Below are 26,123 nucleotides of genomic sequence, written 5' to 3' on the forward strand. Positions count from 1 at the left end.
GAACATAGCCCTGATAATACTAGGAAAACTAATAATTAGGTCCACAGCTCATTCTATTTAAGACCCCTTTTCAAGATCTATTCATTTTCATTCGCTACATTGACTAACATTCAACAACTAATTACTTTATTATTATTAATTATAGTTATTCAGAAATTAAAAAATTAATGAAACAAAATAAAATAAACTTTAATTAAATTATTATATAATTTTTAATAAAGTACACGCTAATATTTTTTTTCGTAAGTTTTATTTTTTTTATTATCATTAATAATGATATTTAACATGATTTGGTTATTAATTTGATTATTATTCTAAAAAAATATTAATCTTTAAGCAATGAAGAATAAAATATTTATCAATTTTTTCTAAGATAATTTACCGAATAATCATTACATAGTTATCTATCGAATTAATAGTATAAGGAAGATTAAAGAAAAACCAACCAAAATACATACCATATATAGACAGAAAAGACATTTAATAACGTACTCTGGAATAATATGTTCAACATTTTAAAAAATTTAGGGTTTAAGTATAGAGATACAACAACAATTACTAACATTTACAGAAACCAAACTGTAACAATAATAATCGTAGAACATAAAAAAGAAGCTGTAATAAAAAAGGGAGTCCGACAAGGATGTTCCTATCCCCTTTACTTCTTAATCTTTACATAGAACTAGTAGTTAATGGCGTTAAAGAACAATTTAGATCCGGAGTAATTGTGCAAGGTGAAAAAATAAAGATTCTACGATTTGCTGATGATATAGTAATTCTAGCTGAGAGTAAAAAAGAATTGGAAAAAACAATTAATGGCATGGATTACGTCCTACGCAAGAACTACCCCATGAAAATAAACAAGAACAAAATGAAGTAATGAAATGAAGTAGAAGTAAAGTAGACCACTGAATATAGAGACTATGAAGATAGAAGAATTTTGTTATTTTGGAAGTTGAATTACTGAAGATGGACGAAGCAGGAGTGGTATAAAATGCCGAATAGGACAGTCAAAACACGTACTTTCAATTAGAAATATAATTTACATCAAAAATTAATTTTGACGTCAGAAAAACATTTTTGAAAGTATATGTTTGGAAGGTAGCTTTATCTGGAAGTGAAACTTGCACGATCGGAATACCTGAGAAGAAAAGAGTAGAAGTTTTGAAATGAGAATTTTAAAAATCAGATGGGTGAAAAAAGCGACCGATAAATTTGTTTTGCGACAAATTGATGAAGAAAGAAGTATTTGGAAAAACTAACTAAAAGAAGAAACAGACTTATAGGCCACATCTTACGGCATCCTGGAATAGTCGGTTTGATATTGGAAGGACAGATAGATGGGAAATATTCTGTAAGCAGGCGATGGAATATGAAAATTATGGAAAACAAATTATTAGGGATGTAGGATGTAGGGGGTACACCGAAATGAAACGACAAGCACTAGATAAGAAAGCGTGGAGAGCCGCATCAAAACCAGTCAAATGACTGAAGACAAAAAAGTTATCTATCTGAGATATGCCTCACATCATTTCCATATCACATTTTCACTATTCCCAGCTAAATTTTTAAATCCTCATAGCTCCTGTTTCCTTTTAATTCGTCAATAATTACTACTTTTTTCCAGGCTCTATTTTTTACATCTTCTGCTCTTACATACAATTTTTAATCAACTCTGCTAGTTTATTTCGTAGCCGGATACCTTTTTATACTTTGCTTATTTTCTATAAACTTCTATTCTCGTTCACTATACCAATTACTTCATTATTTCTCACATTTTACTTTTCCGGAAAATGTAGCTAGAATTTCTATATTAAAGGGGAAAGCGTGTGGTAATCATGTCAAAAATTTTATATCCAATTCTTTACCGTTTTAGAGTCTAAACAAAAAACAAAAAACAAAAAAACGTATATACATATTCTCATAATTATGTACGTATGCGTGTCGTACTGACTGCTTTTGGCATTATATCACAGGATTGACAAATCGATTTTCTTCAAATTTGTCTACATACGGTGCAATGATCATGTTATTTTTTTTCAAAATTCGTTAAGGGGTGGAGGAAAATTTATCGCGAAAAAATCTTGATTTTCTTCAGAGGTATTTTAGAGAAAATTTTATAAAGGCCAATTTGTTTCCTACAATGCAAATATAAATAATCCAAAAAAAAAACCAGTTTTTCATTCAATTTCCACCTCTTAAATTAAAATATATATCTGTTGTTTTTTGCTCTATCTCCCTTTGTTAAAATATTCTTTTTTTATTTTTTGAAAGTTTATACTTCACATTAGAGATATCAATAAAATATAAACCGGGGACCTAAAGTGTAGAAATGTCTTTTGAAAATTTTCTTTTTCTTAATTAGCGTTTATTGAAAGGGGTGTTGGCTTTACAGAAAATCTTACTTACATAAATTTGTTAAGTTTAATTAATTAACTTATATATTAATATTTTTAGAATACTATTCTTAAAATTTTCTCTCCAACTCTAAAAAATATATATTCCCCTTTTAATTAATTTTAATAATAAAATTACTTATGTATTTGTGTATTTTATTTTTGTTATAAGTGTAAATTTTTAATTTTATATTAACATTATAATGTTTTATTAAGAATATTAAAAAATTTGGTTACCAAAAGAGTTTTTCTAAGTGTGTTTAGTACATTTTTTTTACTGTTTTATAAAAAATATGATTTTATTTCATTATTAAAATAAAAGCCAGACCATTATTGTTTCATTTGTAAAATTTTTTTTGCTAAGCCAGAATGATTCTACAATGAAAACGCTATTCAAGGTATTATATGATTTGACCGGCATAGCTGGAAAAATGATGCAATAATTTGCTATCTTTTTTGACTAATGATTTCTATACCTACACTTGAATATCTCTAATTTTTCTTTCTCTTATTCTTGAATTCTATATTTAATATTCATATAAAAGTATACTCTAAATATAACACATCAAAATACGTTTCTTTTAAAACTTAAACACGGAAATTTTCTTTCCTGCTGAAGGTATTATTATAAAATTCTATTATATTTTTATTATAATAAAATAAAAATATTAATTTGATCATAAAATGTATACCAACTTTCTTCTTTTTATAATTATAAAATATTTTAAAAATTTCCTTTAATAAAATCATACAGCCTTCAAATATTCAGGCTATGTGTATAAATTAACTTTCCACTTATCAACAATTTAAAAAGTGTAAATCCTAGTACTTTCGGAGCTGTTACTCCATCTAAGGAATTTTATAAAAGATGTTAATTTAAATTCAAATGAATAATCGTTTTTAAATTAAACTATTATGTTCATAACAGTCAGTCATGAAGAATAAAATTTATTCGTACGTCAATAACACAATAACGTCATATTTGTAAGATGTTTGTGACTATTATGTCTAATAGTCGCAAAAATCTGCGACTATTATCTCATACTTTTACACTTTTTAAACTGTTGGTAAGTGGAAACTTAATTTATACAATTATATTAATACCAACGGTGCCAAATGATTAGTAAATTAAATTCAGGCTATCTGTTAATCTATTAATGAATAAATTTTTGTGAATTTTAATCAGTAGTAGAATCAACTGATAATTTAAAATTCAGCTTTATAATCTATAACTAATAAAGTGGAATTAAACTACATGCGTCTTTAAACTCTAAAGATGCATTAAAAATAAATCATTATATTTAATAAAAATAATACATAAACTTATGAACAAATTCAAATAAACTATTACTAAATAATATGTTATTTTGATAATGCTCGGTTTTAAATCAAAGGATAAACTGTATAGTCTCGCAAAAACTTCAATGAAAAAAGTAGGTAAAAAAACGTATTAATAAATGATATTTTAATAAGTATTCCATCAATCTAACGGCAATTTAAGTATTAGAAAAATAAAAAAGATAGTAGTTTTATATAATTCACAGGAGTTAGTGATTTTTCTTATGCTTGTTCAATTATAATTATGCTCATATGATCTATACTACTACTCGCGTCGTTAACGATGAATAAATGATTTTTATTGTCACCTATAAACCTACAATACTTAAGTAAATAATTAAATAAATAATTACCGTAATTATTTTTATGTAAAATATAAAATAATTTGTTAGAAAATTTAATAAATATTTCGTTTTTTATATCAAAAAGTAGAACACGTGGTTAATACCATTAATGAATTGATAAAATAAGATAAATCTTCTAATTAGTAATATAATTTAAAATCTGATAATGAAACAAGATTTATTTTATAGATTTCCGTGTATATATACCCGTAAAATATAATATTTCTATGTTAAATATTATATTTTTTAATTTAAAATTATGTAAAATTAATCTCTTAAATTTATCGAAACATTGTTGATAAAAGTAAATACTCTAATCTATCTAAATAACACAAATTTTAACCAGAAAATAATTTTTTGGTGTTTTTTAAAGAAAACTTTGTGTCACAAAAGTCGAAATATGAATTCACATTTACATACTGGTTACAGAACACAGCTTAATAAAAGTAATTAAAGAAGATTTATCGTTGAATTAGAACCTAAACTCATCTACAAGACAGCTACATTTAATATTTACAAATATATCGAAATTTGAAGCAGTTTATGTTGCACTCGTTCTGTTATTTTTTCTTATAATTTAAGATAATTACATATAAATATTTAAAATAAAATATAAAAGATTATTATTTAACACTTTATTGAGGAAATAAATAAAATATGTATAAAAATGTAGGTTTCATAAAGGTGAACATTTTTACTATAATTATGTCGTTCTTGACAAATTAAAATTGAAATTGTTCCGAAACTTTTATTTCTCTTTTTTTTCAATTAAAACCCTACTTTTTAATTGAAGCTGTTCTAACAACACAATTAAAATAAGTTCCGATTACAGTTTAGAAGAAAATTTTCAAAAGATAATGGTTTTAAGAAAATAGCACTATACTGTTAACCGAACCCCGGGAGTCAAATTAGTCATGTGCTACGAACAAAACCAATTTCTATAAAACAGATTTTGAATAAAATCATTTAAATTTATTATAAAATAAATAATAAATTATGGAAATTATAAAATTAAAATAACGAATAAATATAAACAGATTAGAACTTATATTATCAATTGACTTGAATCATGTATCAACATGTATTACATAAAAACACTCTCAGCACAGCTGAACTTTCATTTCAAATTTTGCGTAATACATTACTAAATATATTTTGATAAGAAAAGATGTGCTCAACACTATTCAAAACGAAATTCTGAAAATAGGACATTAGTAATAGTAATTCATTAAAAAATGTAGAATTATCATAGAAACTATAACTAAAAATATATTTTCAAAAAAAAAAGAAAAAAAAAAATTGTATTGACGTCATTATAAAGGAGAAATTATTACATGGTGTTATATTGTTATCATTCATTACTTTAAAAAAAGTAATTATTTGATAAAACTTTCGTAACATTCATGCATATGCGCAAGCGTTTGTATGAGTGTACGTTTATTACCTGTAAGCAACGTACTAAAAGTAAAAGTATAACTGATCAAACAGGTGATTCTAAATACTTAACGCTATATTCTACTCGCATTTCATCCAATTCTCTCTCTTCTCCCTCCATAATTAAGCATTGTATATCAAGCAAAACTACTGAAGCGTTGTGTTCAATTTATTTAATGGGAAAGACATAATTCTTTATAGAAATCAAAAAGGTACATACCACACACACACACACGTACATATATACTCGTACATACACACAAATTCTAGAGCCTGAGAGAGAGAAAAAAAATCGTATAACAATCGGTTATGTTTTAATTACACAGACACGTCTTACCTGTCTACAGTATATCATCTCAACCAAATTTATTCAAAGTAAGAACAACATGAAAAGGTTTATAAAGAATAATCAATTATTTTAAAAGGAATTATATGTCAAATTAGTACTTCTTTAAATTAAAATTTATGAACATATAAATAAAACAATAAGAAATTCGTGTTTTTTTTAAAATATACCTCTTGTTTTTTATACATTCAAAAACGTAGCTCACATATTATAATATAATTAAAAATAAAAACTGATTAAATCAGACTCGATAAATATTTTATTTTTACAATGTATTATTAAATTTCATAAACTCATGTAGCAATCTTAAATTTAATAATGTTTCTTTTTTAATTTTATTATATTAATGAATAATAAACAGGTACAAGTAACCTTGGACACAATAATATAATATAATAATAAAATAATTAATATTGTAACTATGAAAAAAATATTTGATTAATTTAGTTCAGTCTAATCTTTTACTGTTACATTAAAGAAAACAATTTTTATTTTCTTATAAAATAATAGAAAAAAGATTATTGAATAAATTGTATTTACAATATTCAAAATATCTTTACTTTTGAATGGTATTCGAAACTGTTTTTATACAATTAGAATACAAAGGAAAAAATTTATAAAAGTAACTAGAAAGGAGAAAACATCTTGACGGATATCCTACGTAGAAATTGTCTTTTTTCAAGGATTATTAAAGGAGGTAAAGTGGAAGGAATGAAGAAAATTAAAAAGAAAGATTAGGATACTTAAGGACATTAGAAGGGGAAGAAGCTATAACGAAATAAAGGAAGAAGCTCATGACTGAGAAGAATAGAGAACAATCCGTTGAAACCTATCGAAGAAAAGTAAGTAAAAATAAAAAAAAAGAAGTAATTAAATTGTTTTTAAAATGATCTTATGTTTTGCTTTGAGCTTAAATTCTTAAATCTATAAAAGGTTATTTAAACTGAAAAAGGCTTACTTAACTAATTTTTATTAAAAAAAAAAAATGGACGAAATTTTTATTCTCAGTATTTAAATGATCTTAAATGTTGGAAGATCTTTTGAAGGTATTGAAGCCTAAATATGTAATTTGTGAGCGTAATTTTTTTTTGCAACTGCTTTTGTAAGAGGATCGTATTTTTTATTTATTTATTATTTTTGCTTCAACTTATGTGTGTTTCTTTAGCTTACTTTTGGGCCCATCTTTTTGTGTTTATATAAATTTTACTAATTATAACTGAATATTTTGAGGATGAGGATAAGAATTTCCCTATTAAATTTAAAAAATAATAAAATTATCGGGTAGGTTTTATTCAGCTTTAATAAATTATTTAAACAAACACCTCTATTATTAATATTTTTTGAGAAAATTTATAGGGTTCTACCCTCTCTGATCAAATGTATAACCTTTTTTTTTTATTTCATCATTTAAACATCTATTTTTTTAAGGCGAAAAATGTAAAAAATCATAAATATCTACCAATATTTTTTTTTCACATGTTTACAATGTGATTTATGTATCATGAAAAAATATTTTTTATAAAAGGATTTTTTTTTTTAAATAGGACTATTTATTTTTCCATTTATAAACTTTATGTGTCAGAACCCATAATTTTTTTATACAACTCCAGTTTTTGTTTAATTTCATAAAACGTTCTATTAATTTTTTTAAATATTTTAACGTACAAGTTATTAATTTTCAAAAAAGGACATTAATTTAAGCAAAATATTATAATTATAATCTCTTTTTAGATTCATTAAATAAGAAAGTAACCATAAAACATTTATGACCAAAACTAAACGAACACATTTAAAAGTAAAATATTTTTAAAGATTTTATTAATTTAGATGTAAACGTTATGCAGATTTTAAAGTTTAATAAATTTAGTTTTATTATTGTTTATTGTAAAATTTATTACTTTACTGTATTTTTTATTTAATTCATTACTTAGACAAAATTAAGGCATTAAAAAAAATTAGTAACCCACGTAAATTGTCAACCAAATTAGAAAATTACGCAAATAAACCTGAAATTAAAATACAATAGACCTGCGTAGTAAAAAAATATTTGCAATCATAAAAAAGAAACACTATTTGTAGAAACTGTAATAAGATACCTTAATAAAGTTAGTAATTTAGGTACTAATATATATATCGTGTTTAAGTGAAATAGAATTCAAGTGAATGCCAACAAGTCACGTAATCGTATTATTGTTATGTACAATACACCAATCAGAAATCAAGTAATGGCCGCCAACGGATTGAACAAAATAAGTTAACAGAACTCACTAGTATTAGTATTATACATTTATCTGTCCCAGACATAGACCTGGTTTAATTAGATAACTACCGTGGGAGAGGTGTAACTAATTCATTTTACACTTTGTGATGGTTTAATTCCGTTATAAAAATCTCATTCTTATACTTAAATATGCAAATAGCTTCACCAAATATTCACTGTATTTATACGCTTTAGATAATCATATTCCAAATAAAAACTAGTAAAAATGCAATTCTCTATTCCTTTCTATTCACTTCTAATCTTCTAATCTCAAACATATATCCTCAATTATCATTTTTTTTATTTTGCTTTGATTAAATAGAATATTTACTCTTCACTCTAATCTTAGGACACTTAAAATACATTATTTTATCTTTTTAAATCCTCCTACGAACTTCTTTCTAAAATTTTTCAAATTACATTAATAGTGTGAATAAAATTTTTTTTTTAAATATTTTTTATGTTACAGCATATTTACAAGTCATTTATTTATATCATGTGGCATAAAATTATTATGTTTTTGACATAAAACATTTCAATATATTTTACTAAAAAATAATTTATGTTATACTTAAATTAATTAAAAAGTTAAATTCACAGATCTGTAAAACATTACTGGAAAAAATTATATTACCACTGCTGTGATTAACCCTGAAAATTAATACGTAAGATTTTTTTTTACAAAATTAACTGATTATAATTTAATCTTGATTAGGCTGACAAAAATGAAAAAATGCTTAAAATATAGGAACTTAAAATAAATAATCAAAATTTATTGATAAAAAATATTATAATTATAATAATATTACTATTATTATTAATATAATGCAAAAATAATATTATCAATAAAATTATAATGAAAGTAAAAATGTATAAAGATAAGGTTTTTACCACAACTCTACTCGAGTGTTAGGTCAAAGTTCGTCAAGGATTGCTTAGCAAGTATTATGAGGGAATTCTTTTTGTAACCTAAGTACAAATTATTAATTTCTTAAGTTTCTTTTATGAACCAAATGTGCAATCATAAAAAGACGTTGTTATTGAATAAATTTATCAATTAATTTATGAAATTCCGTTACATTAATACTTCAATTTTAACTTTTACTAAAAAAAATCAGTTAGCTGTCTTCATAACATTCGTCTTGTTCAAAGTACCAGTCACTAAGTTATGAAACAGTACCGTTAATTTAATCCAAAATACACCGGTAATATGACTACTGAGATCTAACTTAAAACTTTATTTAAATTTCTAAATAAAATAAAAAATTTATAGAAAATTTAAAAGAATAGTTCAAAAGAAATTCGGTTTGATAATGAACACTTCGTTCTAAAACTATTGCATAGCCTTAAGTTTTATTATATTTTAATAGAAGTCTACTGCATGCTAATTTTATAAGTTCCTTTATTCTTACTGAACATCTTTTATCTGCATAGCAAAAGAAAAAAATAATATAAAGGTAAGTGACCCTACTACTTATCGTTTGTTTTTAATAAAAAAAATAATAATAATAAAAATAAAATCATATAAAAGATATATGGTGCATAAGTTAAAATTTTTCATTAAAAATAAATACTACCAACGAATATAGAGATAAATAACTGAAAATAATTACTTTATATTATAAGTTTATCCAGTTACAGACGAAGAAAATAAGTTCATTCCATGATATTCTGCCCAGAAAAAATGTACAATTTTCCTAGTTTAAAATTAGAAGAATGGAAAAAATGTATAATAATCAACAAATCAAAAAATAAATAATAACCAAACGGTAATTAATATTACAATTATATTAAATCATAAATATAACATACAGTAGCTAACCGGTTAGGTTTACGCTCAGAATGAAATATTAGAGATTGATTTTAGGGATTGAAGAATGGTGGGGGAGGGCTGGAGAAATTCTGTTAGATAATTCATTACGGGGGTAACAACCCCAGTTAAGGGGTTGGTTATAATTAAGCTAGAAAATACCCACATTCACATTTCCATATAACTAACAACTAACTACGTATGTACAGTAATTCAGCCAGCCCTAAGGTCAATATCCCTATTTTGGTTAAACAACATACCGGTCAATTAGCCCTATTGGCCCACTGAACTGTTTCTAAACTTATATATCTACGTATTTCTGAGAGAAAAAATAATTTTTAGATCTAATCTTTAATCTTTGTAAAGAAATATTTGAGAAATATTACTTCCTGAAGAAGCTTTAATACATTTTTCTTTCTTTTTCACACTTTAAAAATTGAAACAATTTACTTACATTTATCGCAAACTATTACTTGATAAAAAAATTAAATATTTTTTTAAAATTTAAACCATCCTTATAGAAATAAAAATCATTTTAAATACACGTGTTTTTAAGCTAAAAATAATTTAGAAAAATTGACAAAATTAAACTTTAATTTCACCCAGAACATTTAACTTTGCAATCCTTTTTCTTACAATTAAAATACAACAAGTATACATTATTTATTGTATTGAAAATACATAAAGTACTTAGACGCAATGAAGAAAGAATTTAAAAGACTACAAAAATGTGTGCATATAATGTTGTCATCATTACAAGGTAAAAATTTCTACATTAAATAAAAATGTTTTCTCATACATTTTTAATTTTATTCACAAATTGTTTAATATAATAAATAAAAATAGATTTATTTTCGCAGATAGGTTTTACTTTTCTTCTGTTTTTTTTTTTTTTGTAATTTTCATCTTTTAGCATATATGTATATATAAATAAAACTGTCAAAAAAATTACAGATTATGAAATAGTTCCTCTTCTTATGCAACAAAAAGAAATAATTTAACCAATCTTAGTTTAATCCATTTTTTTGTTCAAAATTAGACAAGTGTTACTTTGTATTAAAGAAAATATTTATTGGTATAATTCAGAAGTATCTTGAAATTTTGAAAATGTTCAGCCATAAAAATAATAGGAATTTAATAATAAAACCCAAATTTATTTAATAAATAATATTTCTTAAAACACAAGCTATCAAATCAACTTGTAGTTTTTTCATTTTTTTCTTTTCTTAACTTCAATAAAAACTCTCAATCTTATTACGAAAAATTTTGCATGAAACAATATTTTTTTTTTAATTTTATTACTTTCCGACTAAGGTATGGACAATTTATAAGACGTCAACCACAACTTAGATACTAATAATTACTGACACGATTAAAAAAAACAAAAAAAAACAATAAAACAAGAAACGATTCAATATTGTAAAACCTGAGAATTTTATTCTACAGAAAATAAATATGGAATTGATTTTATAAATTATATGGTAAAATACACACCAACAATAAAAATATTTAATAATATTTTATTACACTAGACTATAATAATGCTATAAACTAACCACTCAATATCAAAATAAACAAATTTAAATAGATTTTCTTTATACATAAAAAAACTAATATGCAAAAATTATTATAAAATATTTATTTTGTGTAATCTTTTATAAAATTTCAATGATATTATTTTTTTCTTTTTACTTTATTGTTATTTATAAGGTAAATACATAATAATAATAAAATAAGTCGAATAAAATAAATCTTATACGTTTTATTACAATATGAATTCATTTACATTTTACTGAAACTTAACATGCAAAATAATAAAGCTACATAAAATTTGTATTAACTTAAATTTAAAAGAAGTATTTATTATTTACTTTCATACAATATACTTTATACGATATAAAAAAAATCATGTAATTGAATTTATAAAGTAGTCTGATGTAATAGACTATTTTATTAAATTTACATGAAAATTAAGTTAACAGCCCGGGGAAATATTTTCAATAAATTTACTTACATAGAAAAAAAATTGAGGTAACAAAATTACCCAACCTGTATATATAAAATTATATAAAAAAAATTGTATGCTATTAAATAATGTTAGCACATTTCTTAAATGACTTACAATTTTATATTATATAATGAATAATGCCAGTTAAATCATATATAAGGGTAATAAAATATTAAACATAAATTCTATCATTTGTAGAGATGTTTTTTTCAGTTTATACGTATTAGGTTTCCTTGTGTAATTTTTTAATATTTTTATGACTTTTGTATCTACAAAAATTCACAATCTTATAAACTTTATTTCAATTTTTTTTTTTTTGATAGACAAATGGTTTTTTCTCATAAGTATACGACCATCCAAAACTATCTGTTTAATTGTATAAATAGAATGAGTTTTAAAATATATTTTTAGAGAAATCGAATTTATTATAATGTTTTTGATTTTTTTTGTCCACTACCAATTTAAAATTAATTTTTTAAAACTAATTAACAGTAAATTTTAACTCCTATTGAAGCCTACCTTAATTATTAAGACATCAAAGTAAACTAAACTGCTGAAGAACTATTTCAAAAACCACAAGAATATATAATGTCCGATTTCTGTCATTCCATCGGCTTTCGGTTTCCTTTTAAATCGTGTGTAACTGACTGAACATTAAATTGTTCGATTTGTACTATTTTAGAAGTGTGAGGTAAAGAATAGAATTGATTTGTTCGTTACAATTTAAGCGATTTTTTAGGCGTTCTATGAAATACAGCTCATACGATTTCAATAATTGAAATCCATTTTCCGTTTTTCTAACAATAAAAATTTGTCAGTGTTTATTAGAAAAATAACTTCTGATATCTCATATAAACAATTTAATACTTTAACTTTTTATTTGGTAAGAGTGTTAAGATTTTCGATAACTAAATATATCTACTGATAGAAGATTTCTCTTTCTAAAAAACTTGATATCTGTTTGAAAGTCAAGTGCGATACTTATTTTGTGAAATTTTAATAACTTATGTAAAACAATTAAAATGAATCATAAACTATAATAAAGATTACAATGCAATAACTATTATTTACTCGAGAAAATAGTATATAATAAAAAAAGAAAAATTTGTGTAGGACAAATAATCGTAAAGTTGTATTTATACGTAGAAATTATCATGCAAAATTGTTTTAGATAAGTTAAATTATGATATTTAAATAAGAATTATAACTGACTTTAAATACTCAGATGTTAAAAATTCATATTATTTAGTTAAATTATGCTCTTTTAAATATTAAAACATTCTATCGATTCGTATAATATATAGTATATGTGTATCGATAATTTATTTTTTATCAAATATATATAAGTTAATAATTATCATTATATGAACAAGAAATATTTCTAAATATTACCAATATCATGCATGATTGTAGATTAAAATAAATTACGGATTAAAACAAAAAAAGTAATTTTATAAGACGCATATCGTTTAGAGAGACTATTCCCGCTTATAATATAGCAACTTAAATAAATCTGTTACTGTTATAACAAATTTTAATTCTTCATAAAAATTAAAATAAAATTGGTTTGCATTTACTTTTTTTTATTTTTCAATATTTCTAATGTAATTTACGTATCTAAGCTGTAGCCTATATAAAAAATTATATTTAAAAAAAGTGACATAGGGGTCTTTCATTCCTAGATGTAATACAAATTACTATCAATATGTGCTTATATGATTAATTTTATAAATCTAACCAGTTATATTTTTATTATATATATATATATATATATATATATATATATATATATATATATATATATATATATATTTTATTTAATCAGTTTTCATTTTATTTACGGTTACCTAATCGATAGGCTACGTCATAATCTTAGGTTACATTCTATATAATACAAAAATTATCCCAGCCTAAACTTTGAAATTTTACACTGGTTTTGAAGCTGTTTAAAGTTTATACATAAAATATAAAAAATAAAATACATTCTACTTTACTTTCTTTCGGTTATACAATTAAAACTTGTATGGTAAAAAAAAAATATATGAAATTTTAATGTTTGTTAAGTTACTAAATATTATATTACATCTTTAATTTTTAAATATACATAACAATAAAAGCTAGGGATATAATTATATTCTAACTACAGAAATCCTATAATAATTTTAACATTTTTTAAACAAAATATTCCGTGTTATTTGAAATAATTTTATACTATACAAAAACGTTTTTTCAGTGTTTTAAAAACAAAGTTTATCTATAGTTGCGTTTCTTATACATCAATTTGAATGATCCAACTTTATTTATTAAATGCCTTATGATAAATCCACATAAATAATTGTTGGTTAATAAAATGTGTATAGAACCGCATAAAATAATTCTAATGAATGGTACAATCGAATCTATCCGAGTAGATTCTAATTCGAATAGTTTATAAATTTTCAAGTATAAACGACGAACTATGGAACATACATAAAAATAAAGCTTATTAATTTAATTCCACACTATAATCGATTAAAAATCATAATTTCTTTTTTTGGTAAGGTAAAAAAAAATTAAGGAAATATAAACAAACAGAGATAATGAGCATAAGAATTAGAAAAAAAATGATATGATGCTTTATTGAAATGTAATGTAATATACCTGCTGTAGAAGACAAAGACAAATGGTTTGTTTAAATGACTCAGCTCTTTATTTTACCGCCTACTATATCTAAAATTTTCCGTCTGGTAAATTATAAAGATTGTTATGTACCTCCACGTACAATATCGTAACAGCACATTAAAAACATATTTATAATTAATAATTCAACAGAAATAAATATATTAGTAAATAATTTTTTGTTCTCTTTTTACTTGAAAATTATTCTTTAATGTTTATTACAGATAATTTTTAAATAGTTATTAAATAGAAACATAATTATTACACATTAATTTCGCAAACCAATTTTAAAACATCTTTTAAACAGAATAGTGTGTGAAGCATAATTAATTATTCATTATGTATTTTTACTTTCAAAATCAGAAGTTATAATCGTCTGCAATAATCTTGAAGACAGTTATTGTTTTATCATTCCAGTTTGACAAACTGTCCGAAAAGTAACAATTAATTTAAATCAATATTATCGATAAATTTCATAGTCTTCAACCATAAATATTTTTGATTTAGCAAAGAATAAAAAATATAAGTCTTTTTTTTTAATTCAATTTAGTTGAAAAGTGTAAAAAATATGAAAAATAAATTACATTGAATTATATTGTAAATAAAGAAGACCGTTACTGATATGAAAGAATGTCTATATAAATAAATTAGTAATAATAATTATTACTGTTTCTATAACACTTTCAACTGAACGGCTAAATATCATTAACTAAATTTTTGCTTTTTCAACCAAATTAATTATAAGAACAAATTCTATGTTATAAAATATAAATAAAGGATAACCGTATAAGACTAAAGACAAAACAAAATTGTAATTTTTTTCAGTAACTATTTCAGCCTAAAAGGTATGAAAAAACCCCTCTTTAAAGTTTTAAAAAAAGGCTTTTCTTTAAAAAAATTCGCACTTAAAATCATTTGATAACCTAATTTTTTTATTAAAATACAACATAAAAAAATTGTAAAATAATGCTAGCCATTATCTTATTCTAATAAAAAATAATGACTAAACGTCTGTGCATACAATTTCTTTTATAAATTACAACGTAAATAAAAAAGAAGAATTTTTGACACGGTTGAAAACCATACAGTTGAAAATAAAATATATAATATGAAAAATTATTTTTTTGATGATCAAAAAAGTAAAAATAATATATATACTCCAATAAACCAAAAATGTTACTGTAATAAATTTATTAGTTTTATTGTTTATTTAGTATTGTTTTTTATACTGATTACGCGCCAATAACAATTACTTCGCATCAATTTAATTTGATGATTTTTATCTCAAAACAATTTACGTCTGTCCATACAACTTCATTTATAATTTACAACTAAAATTAAAAGATATATATATATATATGATTTTATAACATATATTATATATATATATATATATATATATATATATATATATATATTCTTTTTTTGAGAAGTGTCTACCCGTTTGCGTGTGTGTGTTTTATTATATACCAGTATAACTTGACGACCATAATATAGCACTTTATACAGACGATCTGTTGATTAGATGAATAAAAAAAAAATTAAGAATGAAGAAAAATTCCGATAAATAGGCTAGTAAATTTATAAGCTATATTATGTTGTTTTCTTAATTTGAATAATTTAAAAAGAAATAATACAGAGCTAAAAGATTGAATAAATTCAGTGAATAAATATGACAGCTAATAATTTTGGTAGACAGAAATATATATATATATAGGCCATACATTAAGTTAAATCTGCAGACAAGACAGGTTCTTAATGTCATGTTATTTCTAATGGAGCTGTAGAGAGTGGACATGGGTTTTCTTCTTTTTTTTAATTTATTTTATTTCTTTTACAACTGTTGTTGTTATAGGACATCTCACAACTTATAATAAAATTTTGAATAAATTTTATTAAATCTTACAAAAAATTTAAATCAAAACGTTCTGATTATAACTGTTTTTGTTAGTATAATATGACTAAGATATTTTTTAATTTACGTTTTTTTTAAATAAAAATAGAATTTTGTTTCGAAATTATTATTTTTTTTATTTTTCATGTAAATGAAGTAACGTTCATTTATTCTTTATATATTAAATAAATTGAGTTGCTGCTGAAAATATATTTACTTCAATTTTTATTTTGCAATGATCAAATCAAATACGAAAAAAATTACGACTTTGCAATGTAAATCTTTATTAATTTAGACACCTAATATATTTTTAAATTAATAAATAAATAAAAAATGTAAAGTATAAACAATTAAGAAAAACGTTATATTTAGTGAAAATTTAATAGTAGTTGTTTCTGTCAAATAAATTAATTACATTTTTATTTTACTTTAAATGTATGTTAGAATTGTTTAATAAAAAAAATCTATTCAACAAAATTAAAGATATATTTTAATCAAATTAGGAACAAATGTATAAAATAAGAAGAAAATATTTTTAAATTACTAATTAAATAAAAACATACCTGTTGTTTAAAAAATCTAATATCATCAAACTTAATTTTACTAATATTTTAACTATTCACCACCTTCTATTATTTACAATCATAGTTTAAATAGCAAAATATACAGATAACTGATATTTTAATACGTTATTGATGCAATCTACTAACGTTAGATTAATTGTTTGTTACACACTAATGCAGTTATGTATCAAATTTACTCAAATTAAAAATAATTAAATAAAACCTTAAGGCTTATTTATAAAAATGCGCAGGATTAGATCTTAATTATTAGTACAGCACACAAAAGTGAACATTCAAATGGAAAAAAATGAAATATAAATAGGCCTATTTTGAAAACAAAACTTTGGTATTTTAGCTTTTAAATTTACCTTTTAAAAGTTTACCTAAAATCTAACCTAATTAAACAATTAACATAAAAGGTCAAACATTTCGCAATATATTAAAGCCTAACAAATGTCATATATAAGCCTAATGACAACAAAACAACTTTAGCCTACACAACCGAAAAAAAAAAAAAATTCAATACGTTTTAATTAACCCTGAATTAAATTAAAATTATTAATTCCTATGATTAGAATAACAGTTTATTTTATTATTAAACACAGTAAAATTAAACCTATACAACAAATTTGCTAATAAATCATATTTTTGTTGTCTAATGACATGTAAATTGAGAAAGCTATAACAAATACGCGCAGCTAAATAAAATGAAAATTCGATACAGAATATTTTATCTGCGTACTAACGTATCTGATCATAATACTAAACATAGCCTAATCTGATAAAATTCACTGATTAATTAAAAAATTATGAAACAGAATAAAAATCTTTACAAAGAATATTATGCTTTTTCTTACTGTAACGTATTAAAAATTTTTAAGCTTTTACGTAGTATAATATTATTATTTTTTTGATAATTTTACGCATAAATTTTGTCTACGAAAGAAAAAAATGATAAAGTAGAAAGAAGTTAACCTAGTCATTTTGATAATTTGAAAACCTTTTATTACTAAAATATAACGTCGCTTAGTATAAATTAATATTTTTTGCACAAAACACTTAAAAATTCTTGAGAATATTTTACTGAGAAACACAGAATAACAGTATTTTAAACACTCCTAAATTTCACACTACTTAACTTGAACACACTATTAATTCAGTACGTAAAAAAATATTACACAAATTAATTGCCAGCACAAACTAGGATCAATAGAATTTTTATTATTATATAATTTTTTTTAAATAAAATTTAATAACAGAAATAAACACTACATTATTGATAACACAAAAATAAAATTGTTAACATCTGCGATGTGTAGGCTATTGTAATTTTTATTAAACATGATAATCGGTATTACCCGATTTAATTAATTTATGGTACAATATTTAATCACTTTTAACACGGCAAAACACAATAAAAATTTACCGGTAAGATTTTACACTAACACAATCACCCCGTGATTTCACAATAAGGGTGAACTGGCCTGTGAATTCTAGAGCGTTAATCGCGAATCTATTATTATTACTTTGCGTTATAAAGACCTATACCTAAATCAGTAAAGCAAGCGTAATTCTACAGATGTAAATAAAAGATAACATAACATAACAAGAAGCACCGATCATACAAACAAGATAATAAGGTGATGTAACGTACCTGGCAGTTGTGCAGTCCCGATAAAGTACGTCAAAGTCCTTGCAGGAAAGAAGTTTGCAACGATTGACACCGGGCTGAATGGCTCCTAAACCGCGGAGGATGCGCACCTGCTCCACGTTGCAGACAAGAGGTACGATATCCAAGCGTTTAAGCTTGGTATAGACCGTGTGCAGGCCGCCGACTAAGTGCTTGAGGAACAGTTCGAACGCCTGAGGCAGGCAGAGCATAGTGTCGCCGGCGATGATGAACGCGGCCACCTTCTGACCGCGGTACTCGACCAGTTTACACTCGTTGGCGGTGGGATCGGAAGTGCTGATCGGCGGCGGACTGTTGTAACTCCGTGGCGGCGCGTGGTGATGAGCCACGGCCATAAGGTCCAAAGGACTGTGGTGTACCATACCTCCTAACGTGTTGAGGAGTCCGAGACCGGGTGGCGGTAGAGGAAGGCACCTGGGTGCCATGCTGCTGGGTGTGCTGACCGCAGGGGGTGCCACCGGAGGACTCAACGAGGGCCTCGTCAAAGAAACAGGACTGTCTGCCGGGGACTTCAATCCCGGTTCACCGCCGCTTCCGCCTCCACGAGCATCTCCTGCCCCCGGAGAACCGCCGCTGTGGCTGCTTCGTTCGCTGCCGGAATCCATGCCGCCTCCGCTGGCCATCACGCTTCGCCCGCTTTGCGCATCTCGGTCGCGAATGACATCCGACCCTGCACAGACCTCCGTTCCGTTTGCAGTCACACGAGTATAATAAATAAAAACGTATTTCTGCCCCCCACCAGCCGCGCCGCAGGCCGCGCACCCTCTCCTCTCATTGGCCGGCGGCGCGCAGGCCTCACCACGCCATTGGTCGCCCCTCCTCTCGCCGCGCGGAATTATACATCGGAATAAACCCCGGCCGGGCCGCCTTCTGACTCGAATTATCATTAAAGGACATTTTCCCCTCCCCCGGAACGATTTATCACGCGGTGACATAGCGTGTTCCTAATAGCTCCCGCATCTCGGCCGCTAAACAAAACCTCCATCATTTATATGCAAATTGAAACTCCGCCGATCATCGCCGTCTTCCACCCGATCGGTAAAACCGATTTAATTCCGATTGAAATCGCTCACTCACTCTTTTCCGAATCAAACCGCCCGACTGGAAACTGACGCCGTCTCGTTAAACCGACGACCACGACGACTGACATCGTCTTAAAAATCAAACGACACCATATTGACCGATACAACTCTCTCACTCACTCCCGTTCCCTCTGGACGTTTCTCTTTCTTTTTGCCTCTCTTTCGTACTCAACACAAGTACAACACCAACGCTTTTTCACCGCTCTTTCTCTCTCTGACGCTCTTTTATTCTCTTTAACACACATTCCCTCTCCCTCGCAACATCTCTCTTTGCCGCTCATTCAGCGATTCTCTCGTATTTTGAATCGTCTATCAGGCATTTCTCCTAAACAAAAGTGAAATATTTTGTAGGCCGATAAATAGATTAATTTTTTTATTATCACTTGCACAAAAAGGAAAATATAAATATTTTTTTATTAAAATAGAATTTTATTTAAAAACTAATTCTGAAAATAATAATAGTAATAAAGTCTACCCTTCAAACCAAAACTTATTTTTTATTAAAAAAAAAAAAACATATTATACTAAGATATTTATAATAGAAAACAGGATTAACTTTTGTTTCATCTTCCATTTTTATCTAAAATAACCTCTGTTTTACTTAAAGAAATTTGTATCATCGTGTCTAATCATTTAAAATAATATTAATTAATGTAATTTTAAAAGACAACATTGAATAAAACTTTAAATTTAACATAAAACTTATTCCAACTAACCGTTATTTGTTACTTTGACCATTATATATGATTAACTTTTGCTCTCATCCCTGTGACGGCTCGTACAAATTTAATAATGAAATAAACTTAATATCAGGAGATACTTTCCAGCTATAAAGTGCCTTTCCACTCTTCTATCTGCATCATCTTCCTGTTACGGTTAGTGATATACAAAAAACTAGGGTTGAAGTCATCGGAATGGTAGGTAGGCCTATTTAGTGATGAAATCGTCTATAATAGAATCATGTATATCTAATTTCAGATTTTTTTTTAATGAATAAAGCATCTCAATAGTCTTAGATGAATTTTTTAATAAGAAATAATGTCAAAATGAAATTTAAAATAAAATAAAATTTAGCCTAAATTCATAGGTAGTGTTATTAAGGAAGGTAAAGTAAAATTTTGTGAATTTCGATTAACGTATCATAAATAATAGATAATCAAAAATTATTTTTAAGAGCAAGAAAAAGATTTTACTTTTTTTTTCTTATATACGTATTTAATAATACCTGATCTACTCTTTATAGAAGTATTTAGCTACCACCTGCATGTAACACACGATCAAATAAGTTCGTACGTTCAGCCAACAAAGGCATTCGATAGACTATCGATAGAGAGATACTGAGAATTTGAAGACTAATAAAGACAGGGTAATTTAATTTTTAAACGCCATCATAGTATTAGATATAACAAAACACTTGCTCTGTAGCTTTAAACCAAAATTTAATAAAACAAATGCATTTTAATCAAAATTTAACTTTTCTGATATTAAATTCAATTTGCTGCTAGTTTCATTTTATAAAATAAATTTTAATCTAACTTTATTGTTCATTTTGCTTAAAAATAAAAGTTATTCTTGACTACATATTAATAAATCAGGTTTTCTGTAGGGGTAAATATTTATAATGTTTATTCTTTTGTTACGCATTACAGAGAGGGTCACAAGACAGCCAACTTACTTCGGTCGTATAATATTCATTTATTATAATTAATTATACACTTTTCCATCGGTAAAATTTAAAAAAAATTAATAAAATTTAAGAAAGATAAATTTCTAATGATAAGAAGCTTTGAACTACCGATTAAAAGGTTTTTTAAGTTACAGAGTTTTATTAAATTAGTTTATAAGGATGAATTACCCACTGATAAACGCATGAATATTTACTTAAACATGTTAATTCATATCTCTGCCTGCATTATAGGTGCAGTACGTAAAATGATAGCCAATAGCCAACACACAAATTTTTTTAATTTTAAAAGAGATTTAAAAAAGTTAATTCATTTGAGTTGTTAATTTATCACTCTTCAAAGAGTTTTGACAGATTGTTTAGTTCATGAACTCCAAAAAATTAATTGATTTAACTTATTAATTAAAAATTACTAACCTAGTAATTCGGTATAAAATTTTACCCTATTTTTCTTAATATTACTTTGAAAAACTTATTTTAAAATTACAATAAAAAATATTAACTAGAAATAAAATTAAATGAAATGTATATGTACATTAAAAATGAAGAGTGTTAATAATTAAATTGGATTAACCTGAAATTTCGATTAAATAACCACCGTAATCTTTTAAGACGGAGGTAGTAAAAGCCAAATCAAATAATACGGCAAACATCTCAGTATTAAGGGAGAGATAAACTGTAAAATATTGTTTATATTCTCGTAAAACATTACACATTTTAAATTTATTCAGACAAAAATTTAATAACTTATACAAAATTAATTCTATTATGCGTTAATTTTTCTCGGCAGGCTTGTAAGCTACCTGAATAATTTTCTCATTTAAAACATATTTTAGAAATAAACAGCCGGTAGGAAACACAATCTTTCTAACCTCACTATCAGCATTCGAAATCAATATACGAACAATCACGGTTGATCGTCATAAATACTAAGACTGTTTATATATGATTTATTAAATTAAAAATAAATTTTCAAAGACCCTTGACAATGAAAGCGCTGTATGCTATAACTGGTTTTAAAATAAATATATTAAATAATAAAAACAGAAAAAAATAATGAAAATGAATAAGGCTACGTGAATTTAAAAGAAAGCAGATTTATTGGAATTTGATAGTGTTCTATTTCTTTAATTATTTGAATTCTCGATTTTTCAGAAAGAATAATTTAAAAAATTTTCATTGTTTTTATTTGATTAAAGAAATGCCTTCTGTGAGCAAAAAATCATCTGACAACATTTAAACACGATATGTAGTCAAATTTAAATAATTTTTTACAATGACTATAAACATGAATAGAAAAAGTTAGAATCTGCTCGTTGCTACATCTGGTTAAGACTTCAAGGTGTTTGTAATATTGCGGAGAGAAAGATAGCGAGTAGTTGTCTATATAAGAATTTACCCTAAAATGTTATAAACAAAAAAACGGTAACATCCAGCTGGAATAACATCAAGCTAATTTTTTTTTTACATTCTTGCAAAATCATTGATCTCGCCATACTTTCATCGTTATTTTAGGCCTTTTAGTTTTGATTAATTATGGTTTATACTTTGAAAATTAAGAGTGTAATAGTAAAAATATCTAAAAGATTTTAAAAATGAATTAAATTAAAAAATAACTGTTAACACTTTTAATTATCACACCATTTTAGATGTTATTGAAAAAACATCATTAAAAAATATTTTTTCTAGTTTCAAAATTGAAAAAAAAATTTGTCAATTTTTTTCTTTCCTGAACCAAAACAATGATTTCCGAATTACCAAGCCAGCGAAAAATTATTCGAAATGATTCACGCAGTTTTATTCCATCACTTCAATCCATTTTTAGAAGTAACATGAAGTAAAAGTTGATATAAACTTGAATCTGAAAGCGCTAGTTCCAGAGTTACAGCTAATGAAAAATGTTTCTCTCATTTTTTCTCTAAGAATAAAATAATGATATACTATAATTACTGGAGCAAAAATCAAGCAAAATTAATGATTTTGTAGAAGAAAATGAGGCACGAAAGTGTGCCTCGATTATTTTTCCAGAATAAAATTCAAAAAACTGGAGAATAAACACTTTTTTTTTGTAAGTTTGGCGAAAACTACCAAAGAGTAATATTAAAAATAGATTTCAACATTCAAAAAAATAAAAAAAAAGACAAAGTTGTGCGATAAAATAAAAATAATAAATATTTTAATTCTTTTAATTTTCAGTTTTTGAAATAATCTCGAATTAGAAACAACTGCTAACAACTTACTAATTCTTAATTTACTTTAATCTGAAAAAATCAAAATTTGAAATCGGCTTGAATTACGTAGAAGTGAATAGTATAACAACTTCCTAATCATTAATTTACCTAATATGAAAAAATATCTGATACGGACACCGCATGACTTCCTTCTACGCCTGTAAATTACACATACACATTTTTTTTAAAATGAAAAGTACATAAAATTTTATTTCATTAATAACTTCTGATATTTTTTTTATGATTGAATTATTATTTATCGTAAAACTTTTTTTTTTTACAGAGGTTAATAATTATTAGTAAATCAATATATTTAAATTAAAAAAAATAGTTAAAAAAAGGAGATAAAGTCTGATTCGAACCGATGTGCCTTCTCCTTGTAAGATCCAAATATTTCATTAATTAAAATTTGTTTACGCTATAACTCTGGAACCAATGAAAATAAGTTCTACTTATGGTACATCGTTGAAAAGTTCTCAATGAGGGCTTTTTATTGCAGTTAAGAAAAAGTCCAAAATTCAAATTTGTTTTGATTTTGGGCTTTTTGGACACTTTTGATTCAGTCGATTGCAATTAAAGAGGAAGTGCACAACTAGATGTTACAACAATCCTAAATCCAAAATTTCTACATCCTGCGCCTAATCGTGTTTAAGTTATGGGAGATACATACGTACGTACAGACGTCACACCGAAACTAGTCAAAATGGTTTCAGGGATGGTCAAAATGGATATTTTTGTTGAAATCTGAAAACCAAAATTTTTCGCAATCACAATACTTCCTTCACTTAATACAAGGAAGTAATAATAAACTTGAAGGTTAAAATGAGTAGTTTTTTAAGCAGTTTCTTATTAATAAAAACAAATATAAAACGAAAAACTTCGTCTTGATAAAAATAAAAAAAGGAAATGCAAAAAAACAATGCAATCATACGCTACCAATCATGTGTTAATTTTTCCTGGAACGCGGAATATATATTATCTTCTTATAAAGCTTTCAAATCAATTGTTTTAACTTTTCGATAATATCTTTGGTGTAAGAATCTAATGAGGCTGTGTATTATTTTTCTATCAACCAGCATAAATGAAAAGTGAAAAATATTTTCACTTCGTTAATGAAGACAATATGACTTTTCGTTTTAAAATTTTTCATATAAATTTTTCGAAAAAACTTACTAGACCATTAAAAGAGAAATATCTAAAAAGAAAAGCGGAAATTGAAAAAATAAAGACAATGCAATTTTTTTAGTTTAAAATCTTCCATTTAAATTTTCGGAAGATTACAAAACTGAAATACAAAACAGAACTGAAATAACAAACATTAATCAATTCAGTTATGAAAAATAATTAAGCCCACAGGGTTGGTCTAGTGGTTAACTCGTCATCGCAAATCAGCTGATTTCGAAGACGGATTGGAATACTAGATCGTGGATACCGATGTTCTTTGGTGGTTGAGTTTTTCAATTAACCACACATCTCAGAAATGGTTGATCGGAGTCTGTACAAGACTACATTTCATTTACATTCGTACATATCATCCTCATTCATCCTCTGAAGTAATATCTTACGCGGTGGTTTTAGAGGCTAAACAGAAAAAGAAAGAAGTTATGATGAATAAGGCTTAAATATATATATATATGTAAGCTTTTACGCATATTCAAGCGTATACACACACACACACACACACACACACACACACACACACACACACACACACACACACACACACACACACACACACACACACACACACACACACACACACACACACACATACACACACACACTCTCACTACCATTTCCATCGCGACTTCGCTCGCGCAATCTGGTTACTTGCATTCCTGTCGCGGTCAGGGATTATTTAAACAGTCAGGGCTCGCTTGTCCTTACCATCTAGCAAGAAGCGTCTACTTCCGGGACCCTCTGGGGACTCCCTGTGTTAATTAAACTCATGCTTGTGAAAATAACAATGTTAAATAAAAATTAAAGCCTGTCCAATTTATAAAATTGATAGTGTATTGTAATAACTTCAGAGAAACAGTTTGGTCAGTACAGGTACCACTAATTAACCCACGAGGTTAGCTAGCGGTGAACGCGTCATCGCAAATCAGCTGATTTTGAAGTCGAGAGTTCCAACGATCAAATCCTAGTAAAGGCAGTTACATTTGTACGGATTTGAATAATACTAGATCGTGATTACCGCTCTTCTTTGGTGGTTGGGTTTCAATTAACCACACATCTCAGAAATGGTCGACTTGAGACTGAACAAGACCACTTCACTTACACTCATACATATCATCCTCAATCATCCTCTGAAGTAATACCTGACGGTAATTTTCCCGAAGGCTAAACAAGGGGAAAAAAGTTTACCACTAATTGGTTTTTAGA

At 25.8% G+C, this 26,123-nt stretch overlaps 1 protein-coding gene across 2 annotated transcripts in view; it reads right to left on the reverse strand.

Moving 5' to 3' along the window:
- Positions 1–19,430, reverse strand: part of dac (dachshund family transcription factor) — a 665,435-nt gene extending 646,005 nt beyond the window's left edge. For both annotated transcript variants that reach the window (XM_075369564.1, XM_075369563.1), the window contains exon 1: positions 18,706–19,430. In XM_075369564.1, coding sequence (XP_075225679.1) covers positions 18,706–19,364 — 659 coding nt within the window. In that variant the 5' untranslated portion in view covers positions 19,365–19,430. The remainder of the gene's footprint in view (positions 1–18,705) is intronic.
- Positions 19,431–26,123: the final 6,693 nt, after the last annotated feature.

The sequence above is a fragment of the Lycorma delicatula genome, chromosome 6 (assembly GCF_047948215.1).
Source record: "Lycorma delicatula isolate Av1 chromosome 6, ASM4794821v1, whole genome shotgun sequence".
Lineage (NCBI taxonomy): Eukaryota > Metazoa > Arthropoda > Insecta > Hemiptera > Fulgoridae > Lycorma > Lycorma delicatula.